This window comes from Terrapene carolina, unplaced genomic scaffold, assembly GCF_002925995.2.
Source record: "Terrapene carolina triunguis isolate 2854851 unplaced genomic scaffold, T_m_triunguis-2.0 Scaffold136, whole genome shotgun sequence".
Taxonomy (NCBI): domain Eukaryota; kingdom Metazoa; phylum Chordata; order Testudines; family Emydidae; genus Terrapene; species Terrapene triunguis.
In genome coordinates this window covers 4,484,371-4,500,634 of record NW_020664487.1, presented here as the reverse complement: position 1 = coordinate 4,500,634, position 16,264 = coordinate 4,484,371, and the positions used below count along the sequence as shown (strand labels likewise).

General features: G+C 43.4%; 1 protein-coding gene across 2 annotated transcripts in view; it reads right to left on the bottom strand.

Annotated features, from left to right (window-relative positions):
* The window catches only part of SLC4A4 (solute carrier family 4 member 4), a 246,793-nt gene that overhangs the window by 76,963 nt on the left and 153,566 nt on the right, over window positions 1–16,264 (bottom strand). For both annotated transcript variants that reach the window (XM_026653263.1, XM_026653265.1), the window contains one exon: window positions 3,534–3,691. In XM_026653263.1, coding sequence (XP_026509048.1) covers window positions 3,534–3,691 — 158 coding nt within the window. The remainder of the gene's footprint in view (window positions 1–3,533; window positions 3,692–16,264) is intronic.

Below are 16,264 nucleotides of genomic sequence, written 5' to 3'. Positions count from 1 at the left end.
AGTAAAATGTGTTTGTTCTACATTTCCAAAGCAACATGAAGAAAAGGAATGAGGATGAAGGGGTGCACAGAATATTAGCCTTTCACCCTGTGGAGAGCTCAGTGCAAAGCTTACCTCTAAACCATAAGATGCTGGTGCTTGCATCCTCCTCCTCTACAAATGCCGCCCCACCCCCTTGAAAAGTCACAGCTGATATGTTGTCCATGGGAATCAAGATTAAATTTGCTTTGAAAGTGGAAGCACCAAGATGTCTAACATACTTTTCTGAGTAGCCATGTTATGTCATCTTATTACTAGGAACTTTTTCTTTTCCCTCGCTTTCCCCCAGGTTATTTATGACCTTCTCTACTGGAGTAAGACCTCAGTTTATGCCCATACAGCAGGATCCAGCTCCCATCAAGATCATTGGAGCAGGATGAGGCAGCATCCTTGATTGTAAACTCCTTGGGGTTTACACTTGTGTCTATGAAGCACTCAGCATATTTATGGATGCTCAAGAAAAATAGGCTAATTAATTAAGAGCATAAGAAGCAATGAGTGGGTCACCTGGTAAATAAATTTCCAATTATAACACTACAAAATTATACAGACACCCCAAATAAACCATTGCTCACAGTTCTACACCAACATTTTCAAATCTGGGAGCTTAAAATTAGGCTTCTGACTCCATGTTTAGCCTCCTAAATAGAAGTGGGCTGATTTTTAGAGGCACTGAGCAGCTGCAGCTCCCACTGCAATCACCAACTGGTCTTAGGCTGCAGTAATCCGTACCCACACTTGAAGTCAGTGAGGGTATGTTTGTACAGCAATGTAAGCCCAGATAGGGTTACTTTGACTCGGGTCTGTGTACTGCAGTATGGACACCAGTGCCCTAGGTTCAAGATGGGTCAGAAAATCCTTAACCTAAGGTTAAAACGCGATGAAGACGCTCAAGCCTGGGGTTCCCTGATGCCGGTCAGCTGACTCGAGTTCCACTAACCCTAGGCTTACATTGCTGTGTCAGCACAACTGCAGCCCAGCTCCTCAAAAAAATTAGGCCACTTTATGTAGGAGACTAAATATGGCTTGAGGAGGTCTAAGTTTGAGCACCTACATTTGAAAGTTTTGGCTGCGGTCTTTATCAGATAACAGAACAAGGGAAACCTAAATTAAAAAAAAAAAAAAAAAAAAACACAGAAAAGGTTCCACCTATTGCACCTTTTAGGATCTGCGAGTTCTGAAGTACACTTTACAGCAGACATGTTCACTGCACAGGGAGATTAAAACAAATGACTGAATGATGAGGTAGTTCATCATAGCCACTGTAGGCCCTTCTGGGATTTCCTTTATTGGATTTCACAGGATGCAACCACTGCAAATGGCTCTTCATTCCTCACAGAAGCACGTTAATGAGCCTCCCTACTCTGATTACAGCTAACATTTGGTTTGGAGGACAGCAAATGGATAATAATATTTCCTGGAAAAAATGTTAACATGGAAGGATGTATTGTTTTCAATAATACTCTGGAATAATTTCATGAGGTTATTAAGCTTTTCTACATCCAACTTCTCGGCTCTCACTATCAGAACAAAGGATGTCTAATTTTACCTCTACTGAGAAACAATCAGACATGTATTAAAAAAGAAAAGCAGGATCAGACTAGTGACTGAAGTACTGAAATGTACAGCAACTAGTAATGCTGAGACAGCAAAAACAGTTATTGCTAAAAATAATCCACCCTATTTTTTTCCAATGTATTCTTTAAAAAATACTCCAAAATATAAATAAATTAAACATACTCAAACATTTCTTAGCATTTCCATTCTAATGCTCCAGTGAAATAGATTTCAGACATGCACACTGCACCATGTTACCCGAACATCAGACAAGTCAATCTCTTTGAGCCCAGTTCATGACAATTACTGACAAGTTGCCACTTACCCATGGTTATTTAACTTGAATATGGGCCATTTTGATTCTGGTGTATTTCTAATCTTAGTCATATAAGTTTATAAACTTTAGACCTGTGGACTTTTGACAAACTTATCTTCCCATATCAGTTTTATCTTGTGCCTTAATAGTTTGTTATTCTTTGCTCATGTAAGTACTTTATGTCTCCTCTTATGACGTTTCATATTTTATATATATCCTCAAACTTTCTCAGCACTGTGCAAATATTTACTTTCATCATAGAATGGATGCACATTAAAAAAATTTAAATGTTCACGTAAAAATAAGTATTGGCACACTAATACTTTAAAAGTTATCAGGACATTTCAAACTCAGTATTTACAATCAATGTAAACTAAATCTGTAAATTGATATTAAAACACGAATGTTGCCAGGTGCTAATAAGTAGTAAGTGTGTAAGTGTGTGTGTGTATATATATATATATAGTAATACATATATTACAGTAATATATATTAATGAAGCACCTCTGCTAGTGAGGTGAAATTGAAAAAGAACATTGTGATTTAACTGAAATTCAATCTGTATGCAGCCTGTAATTCTTTTCATTATAACTTCATTATGCTTCATTGGTAGTTTAAGTACATTTTACTATATACTTTTAATACTAATTACTTTCATGGTTTCTGTCTAGAATACACAAAAAATGCAGTACATGTATCTAAAGTTCTACACTTTTTTAAACTGACATTGCCATATATTGCATAGAGAAGTAGTATGTAACTGCATAATTAAAGACTATTGTTATGCATATGAATAGACCTTTAACTGTCATATATTCAATTTTGTGAGTTAATGGCCCTGATACTGCCAATGTTTATGCATATGCTTTATTTTAAACATATGAGCAAGCTCATCCACATACTTGAAGTTAAGTATGTTCACATTTACAGGATCAGGGCTTAAATTTCTAACACAAAAAGGGACATGGTTACTTTAAAAAAAAAACAAAAAACACCACCACCACCACCACCACCACACTTCCGCACTCCTTGTAATAACAAGCAACACCCTACAATGACTATTATTGAAAGATTTTGTCCAATTTATTCACTTTTCATACAGGATAGCACTTTTCTTTTTTTTAATAATGCCAGGATTTCACCCTTTGCATCTTGTCAGTTTCACTGTCCCCCATTTATTTGTTAGGGTTCTTTGAGACAACAACAAGGGAGAGAAAAGCATTTTTAAGAGGAAGAAAATGTACTTATAAAACCAGAAAAAATACCAGGGAATTCAGGGATGAGTGTAGTACTTCCTTCCTCCCCCCCCCCCCCCCCGCCCCCAACTAGAGTTCAAGTTAATAGTGTCCCTTTAGTGTTACATTAATAAGTGTTTATGTATATTCATAGATTCATATTTTTATAGATTAGATATTACAACAAATCCAAGATCTCAATTTGACTGAGAAACAGCAGGGGTGATCTGTTAGCTCAGTTCTGATAGTCTTGGTAAAATATATAAATCCACTGCAAGTTACATTATGGAAAGCAATGGAGACAGTTCCATTTTGGAATGGTGTCATTATTTTAAAGGTGAAAACACTTTTCTGATTCATGTTGCATGTGCGGGAGGCTCTCTTACCGGGTAGGAACGGGGACTTCAGTCAGAGCACCCAGCATAACTGCCTGCTGCAGCCGGACGAAGGCAATGAAAGGGTTTTCCAAGAAGTCTACCTCACCAACCAACACATTGGAGGCCTCAGCATCACGGGGCAATTTCTTCATAAATTTATTCTTCAGCTGTGGCAGTGAGAAGAAAGGGGGGGGGAAATTGGTTCTCTCATTAGGCAGATTAATATGAATACATAATCAAACTAATCCAATTTTAGCCCCCCTCCGGTAACACTTCCATGATCTTAAAACATCCACCTGAACGTATCACCAACACTTCTTTGCAGCCAATATCTAATATAGCCATGTTATTTTATTTACTGGAATGCAGACACGTACACTGTTCTTTGTATGACCCACCCCGACCCACTCACAACTGTCAAGCAGAGGTAAGACTGGGAAACCCCCTCCCCCCCCCAGTGGTAGTATCGTTCCCCCCACAAGCTAAAAGAAGTCAGATATTTCCCCCCACTAAAACAGTTAGCAATGCTACCATTAGGGTGGAGAGCCAAGATGCTACTGGATTAATGGGGACAGGTCATGCCTCTTTTGGTTATAGTTTCTCTGAACTTCTAGTTTCAGGAAGACAGCATTGCATCAGGTCACCTTCAAGTTTTCATTGCAACCATAAGGGTTAGAGACTTAACAAATGACACCCTACGTTCTGCGGGATCGGATGGCACCAATGGGGACTATGGCCCATTTCTACCTCTTTGTAGAACCAGTCAGTATTTGCATAGTATATATTCCTTTGTCCTTTGCACGGTGTGAAAGCGTTAATGGAAGGATGGAGCACTCTACTAGCCTACCTAGGACTTTTAGCAGCAAAGCTGTGATGTGGATAACCCAGATTTCCCCAACCCCATCTTTCCAGAGCCATCCCATTCACTGACCCACTGGGAGCTGTGGCAGCTACTGCAGGAGTTTTTTGTAACAGCTCTGCTGGTCCCCAGCCCCTAGGGTGGAGTGCTGAAGCAAGCAGGAGGCTAGCTGGCAATTGCCCTCTACTCTCCCTAATGCCCTCTGTGGTCTCAGTGCAGGGTAGAGAATAGCGAAGAGGCAAACGGGATGGGAGCAGTTGTTAGAAGCAGATAGTGCAGCACAACTGCAGCATCCACCCATAGGCTTATCCTGTGGGGGGGTGGGAAAGAGATGTGGCCTATTTCCTCCATGACTTAAAGGGACCGAGGAGAACAAAGGCACACTCAACTCTGGGGAGGGAAGGGGTGCAGGGACCAGAGACATTAACTCTGGAGAGGGAGCAGAGGTAAAAATGGGGAAGAAAGCAATGAGTGAGAATTTGAGAGAGGAGAGAAGCAGGAGGACTAGGTGGGGGATGGCAGAGCAGGAGAAAGATGGGGAGGGATTCATGTGTACCCATGGGATGCAGAGGAGGAAAAGTCCCATTCTATTCACGGAAGCGAGAGAAGGGGAGATGTCTCGTGCAGCTGTTCAAACGCCTGCCATTCTCCCCCAGACATACCAGAAAGGGGGAGCAAGCCCCTGGCCCTTCCTCCAATGAAGACCCAGTTTACCAGTTCTCGAATACAGGTTGGCTAGCGAGGCTGGAGGATCAAAGGTCTCCCGCGCATGTTGCCTCCTTAGCTTTGGATAAGCATCCAAACTTCTAGATATTAACCCATATCCCAAACTTTTGGAGGATCTGCAAGCAGTCCTATTAAATCACATTCTAATAGCGACTCCTCGCTCTTCTACAGCGAGTCTCAGCAGTAGATCTTAAAAGGGCTTTACAAAGGAAGTCAGTATCAGTATCCCCATTTTGCACCCCAGAACGCACACGAAGCCCTCTGGGAAGCCGAGGTGAACCTGCTAGAGATGGCAGGATTGACATTCACAATACTCCCATCTCCCCCACAACTGTTGTACTATCCTGTTGTGGTCCCTGTAATGCAAAACTCCTGCAGCTCCACCACTGGGAACGAACCAACCAATCACACACTTATTTATTTACCTACCCATCCAGTAGTGGAGCTGCAGGAGTTTTATAATTTTATAAATATATAATTTGGAAAACAGTTTAGAAATTATCACATCATGAGACGTTTTCCTGAGCCTTCAGTTTTTTCAGGTGATTATTCCATTCATGTGCTGCAGGAGGATTTATTTATTTATTTAAGGTAGAGCCCACAGTGATGCCTACAGTTAGTGCTGCCTAATCATCTCCCCGATGGAGTCTTCTTCGGTTGCTTTTAAAACTTCTCAACCATTTGCCTTTTGATCTGAGATTTGCTGTGTTTAGTCTCAGCCCAAGAGAGACCATTTTCCCCCCAGAGAGGCACAGGTTCAGCAAAAGCTACTCTTGACAATTGGCAGGGATGTGTCCCCCTGAGATCCCCAGCATGCCCTTTGGAAGCCCAATGAAAATCTGTTTGCATTTGGATGAATAAAAGGCTTTTGGAAACACACACTTTTCCCCCACCCCCCTTTCACATGTTAACAGATTCACTCACTAACAGTCTCCCAGCATTCTGTTGGCATAACACATGCCAGAGTGAATCCACCGAGCAGAATTTCTCATTTGATGTGCAGGTGAGTATGGAATATTATCTGTGAGGGTCTGCGCAGAATTACAGATGATATGCAAAGGTGTGTATGTCAAGGTGAGGATGGAAATGTAGGGGACAAGACCAGCTAATCCATTAAAGAACAGCCATGCCTACCCTCAATGAATTCATGTACGTTACAAAACAAAAACTCAACTTGTATTTAAGTGTCTACGTGATAGTGATCCCAGATATTTAAAAACAAACTGTACATAACTATTATATCTAAAAGGAAGCAGATGTTAGGCAAGGACTGTTGTTCTTCCCCCATCCTTACCCTAATAATAGACACATTTCCCTTATTCCTGCCACATTATTTAAACATGAAAATAAACACAGTCCAAACCCTATGAAAGCTACAGATGTCATTGCAGGTAGTACTTTAGCTGTGCAACTAAAGTGTCCCCTGATGCTTCCATAACCAAGCAGACATCCATTATTTCTTAATCAAGCCATCACAATTAATGTTTCATCCCATCAGAACAACTGCCAACTTGATGGACTCCATTCCCCGCTTCCTTTACACTGCCAGGAAGGAGTGGGGAGAGGCAGTGAGCAGGGTCCACTGGTGCATGGAAGCACAGCATTTCCTGTAGGCTGGCCCTGAGGAGAATCCAACAGGGATAGACCTGCTGCTGGGTGGAGGAGCAGGCTCAGAGACTCAGTGCCTCTGATCAAGCAGCATGAAGGAATACCTGCTTTGCAGGTCTCTTTTTCCTGGCAACATGCTTCCCTCTCCTTAGCACACAGGACATCAAACCTGTAAGAGACCTCAAACCCCCTCTCTCTCTCTGAGTGATTCCATCTCCCCACGGAGGAGTCATGAGGAAATCAGAGTGGCTCAGGAATCAGGACCTGCGAATTGCTCCCAGTGGGGCTGTGCAACAGAGTTAGCAAAGCCACCTTTAACGAGGCGGATTTGAAACTAGTTTGTGCACTAGTTTCTGGGGAGTATCAAGCTGGAGGTTATCGGTACAGCAAACATTGAAAGGCTTGTTAGTATTTGTAACCAGTGTTTTCTCAACTTCTGGGGTAAGGCGCATTGCTGTGCCTCCCTTTACAGTGATGTTACACATCAGCAATGGAGGAATCAGGAATGGTCTAGTTATTACGTAATCCTGCCTTGAGTCCAGGGGACTGGACTCTATGACCTGCTGAGGTCCCTTCCAGTCCTACACTTCTATGATTCTAGCTACACCAGTACAAATTACTTTAATGTTGCCAATTGTACCTGGTGTGTGGATGAAAGTATTAAGATGTCTACCTTTCCATCAATATCAAGGGTGCAGAAAGACCATCTATGGTGAGACACAACATGCTGATAAACATTCTCCAAGCAGATGTTTGCTCCCTAGGGATGGAGGTGCCTTTTTAAATGATCCTGAAGGCATGAACAGCAAACAGGATCAAAGTAAATGGACCATTACTCTCTGAAAAACAATCATGCAATTGACACATGAAACTGCCTAAGTCACTGTGGGATCATATTGCTAAAACTTTCATCCTTCCTTGTTCCAGATCTCCCTTTCCTTCATCACCCTCACTCGTGGTGTCAAGGTTAAAATTTAGGCTATTCAAAAAACAAAGCAAAACAAAACTTTTCTAATAAAATCAGTTAAACTTAGAGCAATGTAGCTACCTTACTCTACTATGTCATTTATAAAACTCAGGCATTTTAATAGCAAGAGAATGAATTGTTAAGGACACCATCGATCTTGTACTAGCCACATAATAGAGGTGTTATTCCCATCACTTAGGAATATGCATAATCACAATACAAGGGGCCTGATTCTCCACTGCCCAGCCCCTTGTGTAGTCATGGTACCACAGTGTAAAGTGGGTGTAAAATGCTACCAAGTAAGACTTTACACTCATTTTGCACTCACTTTCCCCAGGGGTACAGGACTATGCCAAGTGTTGGGCAGTGCAGAATCAATCCCAATAACCTGAACTCTGACCCATGTAAGCAGGGCCGGCTCCAGCTTTTTTGCCGCCCCAAGCAGCGAAGTGAAAAAAATAAATAAAGCCGCAATCGGCGGCACTTCGGCGGCAGCTTTACTGCGCTGCTTAATTCTTCGGCGGCAATTTGGCGGCGGGTCCTTCTCTCCGAGAGGGACTGAGGGACCCGCCGCCGAATCGCCGTCGAAGACCCGGACGTGCCGCCCCTTTCCATTGGCCGCCCCAAGCACCTGCTTCCTTCACTGGTGCCTGGAGCCGGCCCTGCATGTAAGGGCCAGGTGGTGATTATGTTGTGCATCACTAAGACAATGTCCTTTATGTTGACAGGATCTCACACCCGAACACAAGATGCCAAGGGACAACGAACAGTGACTCTCGAGTTATACCAGGAACCGGGAAGTGCTGATAGGGGAAGATCCTGAAGGAATCACACATGACACATGCCTCCTGGCTATATTCTGACTCAATGTAATTTTCTAGTGAAGACAAGCCCTAAAGTTTAGCTTACAGAGCTAACCCCACCCCAGGGTCAGATTGTGCCCATGCATACGTGTGTGTACATATTAGAGAGAGAAAGAATACTTATACATTCTTCATATTTTCTCCTATTTCCAATGCCACAAAAAGTTGGTTTCATTTACAATAATAGTCACTGCTGACTGTTACATAAGGGGATAATCACTTTGGATGATTACCAGCCCCAGAGGTGGAAACCGTGTTTTCTGATTTGATCAGAAACAGGGAGAAAAATTCTGGTCTTTGCATTCAATCTAAGGTTGGGTAAGCAGAAGGCCTGTCCTCAAAGGTGCTTTTAAGAACACTGGCTGCGGTCAGCATAAGCACAGGGAAAGCCTAAAAAACAGGAGCAGTGCTCGATGAGGTGACATAGGGTTAAGACACCAGTAAGGGAAGAAGTGTTGAGATTTCAGTCACAATCTTAGCAGTGCTTCTAGAAACGCAACAAAGGATCTGTTGTGCTATTGCTCCCCAGTGCCAAAAACACACAGGAGCCTGATGGGGGTTCAGATGTTTTATTTATGTGTTTCCAGTAATTGTTCTTTAAACAAGTCGGGACTGTATCTAAGGTCTTATACTGTGCTCATCACCGTTGTAGCTGAGTGCCAGAGGGACTTTACTAACCAGCTTCTCCCTGATTAGCCAACTGCCAGAGTTATTCTCATTTATGTGTCTTCTCTGAAACTATAGCTATAGCTTCAGACTAAAAATAGTTCCTTAGAGCCTGAAGGTTATTCTTCTAATCTCTCCACCTACATCCCATAATTGCACCACACCGGATGTGAGCATACCTACAGCGCAAGAAAACATGCATTGTCTAGGCAACAAAATGTAAGTTGTAGGCTAAATAATGAAGTCAATGTAATCAATTACTTCTGACTTCTTAGGTAGGAAAACACTGCAGTAGAAGTCTAATTAAAAAAAGCATCTCTTGGCTGCTTTCCAGTATCTTCCTGGCGGTAGAAATCTACGAGCACCGGCTTTGGTTTAGCACTGGACTGCACACACTTCTGCTGCATTTATTAAATTAGCCCAAGAGGGACTCCTGCGTGACAGGCCTGTACCTGAGCCACTAGTCCTGCTCACCGCACTTCCCCAGTGACAGCAGCAGGAAATCTCATGGAGGAGCACGTCCATTTTCACGTGACTGCTGCCACCGTTGTTCCGCTTGGGGCTGTGCCGGTTTTTGGCAGGGGCGAGGCAAATAAAAGAACAACGTGGGCGTGGGAAAGCAATGGGAAGTGCAGAGATCAGCACACGCTGGTAGTATGGCCTACTACGCAGTCTCCCAAATCAGTCGGACACCAAGTCGTTCTGACATGCTTTTCCAAAATGCTCAGTGTTGGTCTAATTTTGATTTTTACCATCCACTTCAGTGGCAGTCGAGATAGGCCAATGCTGAGTCCTTTTGACAATCTAGACCTTTATATTTACTGCTGCCCTTAGCAGTTTTGAGGTTACTGTGAAATAACAGGACTTTATTTAAAAAAAAAAAAAAAAAAGAGGGCGATTATAGGCACTGCATGGTAATTCACTGAATTTGTAGGCAAAAGAAACCCAGAAGTATATCTGTCCCAGTAAGTCTGGGGAGGCTCCATATTTGGCAGACTGGTACCAAGGTTAGGGAACAGAGGCAAGGGAGGAGATACTGCTCAAAAAACAAGCAATTGATAACATGAAACCATGATATGAATCCCTAATTAGCATTATGAAGTCCTTTTCAAGTGCTGCTCCAGAAAGAGAGATTGAAAAAAAAGCAGATTTAAGTATTCTGCTCAACAGTAGGAACCTGAGGGTGAAATCCCACTGACTTCAAGATTTCACTCTCAGGGTATGTCTACACTGCAGTTAAACACCCACGACTGGCCTGTGCCAGATGATTTGGGCTCACAGGCTCAGGCTGTAAAATTGCAGGGTAAATATTCAGGCTCAGGCTGGAGCCCAGGCTCCCGGATCCTCAGGCTCCAGACAGGCTGAATGTGCACATTCCCTTGGCTAGACTCTGAGGGTAAGAATCAATAATTCCATCAGGGGATGGCTGGAAAACGGAGCAATAGTTTGTCCAGGGCACTGGGACTGAGAATAAGAGACTGGGCTGTGACTGTGCATTAAAGCTTTGCTGAACAGGTTATGTCAGTGGTTCTCAACCAGGGCTACGCAGAGGTCTTCCAGGATGCACGTGAACTCATCTAGATAGTTGCCTAGTTTGACAACAGGCTACATTAAAAGCACTAGCAAAGTCAGTGCAAAGTAAAATTTAAAATAAACAAAATGAGAAAGTCAGCAATTTTTCAGTAATAGTGTGCTGAGATACTTTTTGTATTTTTATGTCCGATATTGGAAGCAAGTAGTTAAATGAGGTGAAACTTGGAGTTACGCAAGACAAATCAGACTCCTGAAAGGGGTACAGTAGTTTGGAAAGGTTAAGGTTAAGGTTAAACATGTGATGATTTAGTTGTGGATTGGTCCTGCTTTGAGCAGGAGGTTGGACTAGATGACCTCCTGAGGTCCCTTCCAACCCTGATCTTCTATGAGGCTAAGTGTTTTGCTGAATAAAGATACACATGCATTTCAGTTCAAGTGCTTTAACAAGTCAGAGCCTAGGTGAGGAAGCTCAAGGCCTGAGGTTTGGGAGGGTGTGTCATTTTGGTGGCTCAGGCCCATTTATCCTTAACCTACTCTTTAAAATGAAAGCACCGTGAGTGAAGAGATAGCTGGAACAGAAAACATGTTAATGATAAGCTTCGCAGCAGTGTGCAAAGCTTCTCTTAGTTCATTTGCGGCAAGTTAAATGATGGGACGACTGCAAATCGGTGCTTACAATCCATTTGGAACCACTCCCCCAAGCAGCTTCTAAAAAGACCCATGTCGTCAGCAGAAACAGCATAAAAAAACATCACAATCATAACCATTCTTGCTACTTTTCTGCGCGCCGCTAAATCGAACACGTTCTTCTGATCTGACCACTGATGTCATTAGACAGCGAACATTTTAACACTCAACTTCTAGGCACAGTCAATGAGAAAAATCACACTTCCACTGGACATATTTTTAAACCAACTGTTGTTACAAGCCTCCCCTCCGATTACAGGAAGTGAAAGATTAATGAACAAATATTATTTCTATTAGGTCAGTTTGTTTACTATGTGCCTTTGATAGCACTACATATCTCGTCGGCTTGACTGTTTTGGTGATGACCAGTTATACTTCCTACCTCTTGTATTAGCACAAGGCTATCATGGTTGTACTGTCCTCAGAGCCTGAATGTGCTTGCCAGCAACACAATAGCAGAGACGCTGCCTTCCAGAGAGGCAGGATAACCTTCTTGTGGCTAAATCAGTGGTCCAGAAATTAGAAGACCTGGATTCAATTCCCTGTTCTACTACACATTTCCTGTGTGACCTTGGGCATGTCAATTTTTGTGTGCTTCAGATCCCCCTCAGTAAAATACAAATAGCATCACTGCCTCTCTCCTACCTTTTGGCTGTCTTCTCTATTTAGACTGTAATTCCTGGGGAGGAAACGTACAGTGCTTAGCACATGGGATCCTAAATTCAATTCTCGTATCTCCCATTCTGGCACTAATAAATAGCCACCACAAGTTTCCAAGTTTTAGGTCAGCACAATAAGTGTATTTCCCAGAGCCCTGCATGGAGCCATGGAGCAAGTGGAGTCAGTCAACAGTTTTCTTCACTCTCAGTGAGGGGACCTAATGCCTCCCATCCCAGCCACGTGCACCAGGCTGGAGAGTGGGCCAGATGAGCGCTCTTAGCTTCCCAGCTCCTGCATGGCGCTATGGAGCACTGGGCACCCAGAGGGAAGGGGCAGCAAGATGATGGGTCTTCATTTCCTGGCATTTGTCTGCCGGTCCTGGGAGGGTATTGGGAAGCTGAGGCCTTACCTCAGTGCTGCTGCTACTGACAGCGCCAGTTGGCAGGAGCGTGTGCGGGGGAAGCTATGGCAGTTGGAGGTCGGGCGGCCCCAAGCACATTTGGAGACACTGGTCTCACATCTGCCTTCCCATTCTGTACTGGCAACTTAACTGGTTTAAAATCTAGCACTGTCTATCTGTCTGTGTGTCTAAAGTACTTATGTGGACCCGTTGCTGTAGTGGCACAGGTGGTGGCTTGGGCTAGCTACCCGAGAACAGACCCAGTAGTCAGGCAGACTTGTAGTCAGGTGGCTAGTCTGTGCCACTGCCTGTACTGCAGCATCCATACTGCTATTTTTAGCACAGTAGCTTGAGCAGAACTAGCGAGTGTCTGTCTACCCAGGCTAGGAGGCATGCTTCCAGCTGCAGTGTAGACCTACCTTAAATCAGCGTTTCTCAACAACCTGTCCGTGGACCGGTGCTAGTCCCCGGTATCGAAAAGGTTGTGAAACATGGCTGTGACTTAGAAGCACAAGTCCCCTGGATTCCCCTGCTCTCCAAAAATCACTCATCACTTTTCAAAATCTTGGCCTACACTCTTTGGGGCAGGAACAATCTCTTCCTAGGTGTCTGTGAAGCACCCTACGCTAAGGGGTCCTGATTCTGACTGAGGCCTTTGGTGCTACTGCAAAAAAACAAACCAAAAACACCGAATGCAGAAGAGGGGAAGGGAGCGCCCGAGATACACTGCTATTCTTCTGTGGCGCTCAGCACATATGGGCAGTATTTCACAGGCTAATCCAGAAGACGACTCTGGGAAAGCAGGAACTTCAATAAATCAGTCACTAACTACGGCGTTTAAAAAACCTATACAGCTGAACTAAAACTTTAACTGGAGAACCCCTCAAGCTGAATGGAGAAGCCCTTTAGCTAATCACATTATTTTAATGACGTTTCAGCTGTTGAGAAGCAGCCTGTAAATAATACTTAGAATTAATCTTAAGAAGAGACTGTTTGTATGTGTTTGTGTATTAATATTTGATCACTTCTGGTCTAATGAGAAGCTGCCAAATAAAAACCTTTGTCAGATGAGCTAAAGTCAAGGTAAACCACACCACCAGTTGCAGAACAACTGCCAGCAGCTCTCTCAGAAATTCAAGGCTACAGACCTGCGAAAGATTAAACTGGTTGTTCCTTTGAGACTGTGTGCTGCATTGATGCCAGATGGCGTCAACAGAATACCTACTAAGCATCTATTTGCATAGGATAACTTTATAGGAATTGTGACTGATGCTTCTTGTTATTGCTACCAGGCAAATAGCAAGAGCAACACTTACTGATGATCTGAGCACAACGGAAAATGTAATGCTATATTAGCAGGGCACAACTAGTATTCTCACAAAAATATGCGCACACATTGTACCTGTACTTGCACACATTCTAACACATTTCACTCCCTGTATTTCTGTGCCAATGGGTGTTTTTGCAGTTATACCCTGCTTTGAAAATCTGGCCCCAAACAGAAGCATAAAAGAAAAACATTGCCGTAAACCTAAGCTCCTGCCACTTGTTTGATCTGACCTAAAAGGAAAGGATTGCACATGCTGTCCTATCCTTAACTGTATACAGGCCAGCTATCTGCATGAAAAACCATTACCCCACGACCCAGCTGCTTTACTGAGGAAAGACAAAAAACAATTATTCAGGACTGATACCATTGCACAGGACCATGGAAACATTAATATCCATGGCCAGATTTATAACAAAAGCATCAATAAAACAAGATCAGAGCTACATGCTATTTGCAACTCATCTGCTGCAGTAAATTCATGACATGCCTTCCTCCTGTCATCTTTAAAGTGCAGGTTACAGTTCCCCATCCCATTGAGCTAATTTTAGTCACCATCACCATTGGAATGACACAATCAAAGTAAACACCACTGGGTTTAACCATCAAGAATGTTGCTTACTTAGAACAAAAAAAAAAGGAAATTGTATAGTTACAGTGAAGGAACAAAAGCCCAAGAATGTAACCTTGTGGAAGGCATGCTCTGGAAAAGCAAAACTACCAAGGCCAGCTCATTACGCAGAGAGCAAAATTCTACCTTATAGAACACTTTACGCTGACAATTTCTCAGAAATGTGTCCTTTCTCTATCGAGGTCCCGCTGCTTCACTTTGGAGGAAGGGCAGCACATGCAAACTTTACTTTAGGTCGGATCAGAACTCAGCTCACTGATACAACTACTTGTTTTTTGTAAAAACCCAAGCACTACAACCTACTTATAGTGACCTTAGATGGACAGAAGCTCCACTTAAAGCAGAGTAAATAAACTGCACCCCCGCTTAGAGAAGGTGTTCTGGGGGAAAAAAGTGACTTCACTATGGGCCTGACCCAAGGCCCACTGAAGTCAGGAGTCTTTCCATTGACCTCAATCGACTTTGGTTTAGGGCCTCCAAGAAGACTCTGCTGTCCAGTCTTAGTGCTTAATTCCTCACCAACACCATCACGCTAGCTCCTTGGACCCTATTCTGCTGTCACGCTGGTTTTACCATGGTGTAACTCCATTTACTTACACGAAGTTGCTGGCAATTCACACTGTGTGCATGAGCAAAATCATGCCCTTTAATGGGAGTTGGGTCAGGCTACGAAAGATAAAGTCAGCTAAAAGACTCCTATTGACTTTAATGGGTGATGGCTTGGGACCTACAAGAGGAAGGTATTACTGGAGTCTCCACCCTCACAGCTGATGAGATGTGGCCAACAGCTGTCTTGTCCAATCCTCTGCGCAAGAGAGGGCATCAGTTAGACACCCTAATATTGACTCGAATTCTCACTGACCCCTGTAAATGTCACAGCAGTTACATCTCTGGCTCTCCTGGCAGACCAGCAGGGAATCTTTCTTCCTGTGCATGGTATGATCCCGAACTCTAGATAAAACAGCTCCCCCAGCTAGAGGGAATTCTTTTGGAGCTGGTCTCTGAATTAAGCACCCTTTACCTCTGGCACTTAGAAACACATCACCAATTTAAACAGTTCAGTACAATGGGATATTCTAACAGGGTGCCTTGCTCTTTAGGACTAGCCAACCCTGATTATGGAGGAGCCACAGCTGGGTTGAATCAGGCGGTTCCACTATAAAAGCAGCAGGAAGCTGCAGTGAAAGGGGGCTGCTTGGGGACAGCAGAGAAGGCTAAGAGTGAGCAGTCCACCTAGGGTGACCAGACAGCAAGTGTGAAAAATTGGGACAGGGGGTGGGGGATAATAGGAGCCTATATAAGAAAAAGACCCAAAAATCGGGACTGTCCCTATAAAATCGGGACATCTGGTCACCCTAAGTCCACCCCCATGAGCAGCTTAGTTATACAGACATAAGTTGGTGGTGTAGACCAAACTTTTCAGGGCCCCTTGCTAGAGGGGGAGGAATTGTTCGCAGGGTGCCGCAGAGCGACCTCTGGCCACAAGATGTCCGACCCGGTTACAGATATGGATAGTGCTTTGAAATCACCCCAGCACAAGAAGTGCCATCAGTACAATTAATCATATAAGATTTTAACACAAACTGTGAAATGATACAGTTACAATTGGATCAGAAGGAGGCTAAAACAAACATCTTGAAGGTGTATTTCCCCATGAATCTCAATATCGGTAACATTCTAATCAGTTCTCTGTATGGCTAATGGAAGGCTAAATGTTCTGTGCAAGAAGAAAGGACCTGGCTTCCTTCCACTTCCAAAGTGAACAAATTATGCTATACTGAAAATCTCATTTCTGACAATGGTAGGAGGACAG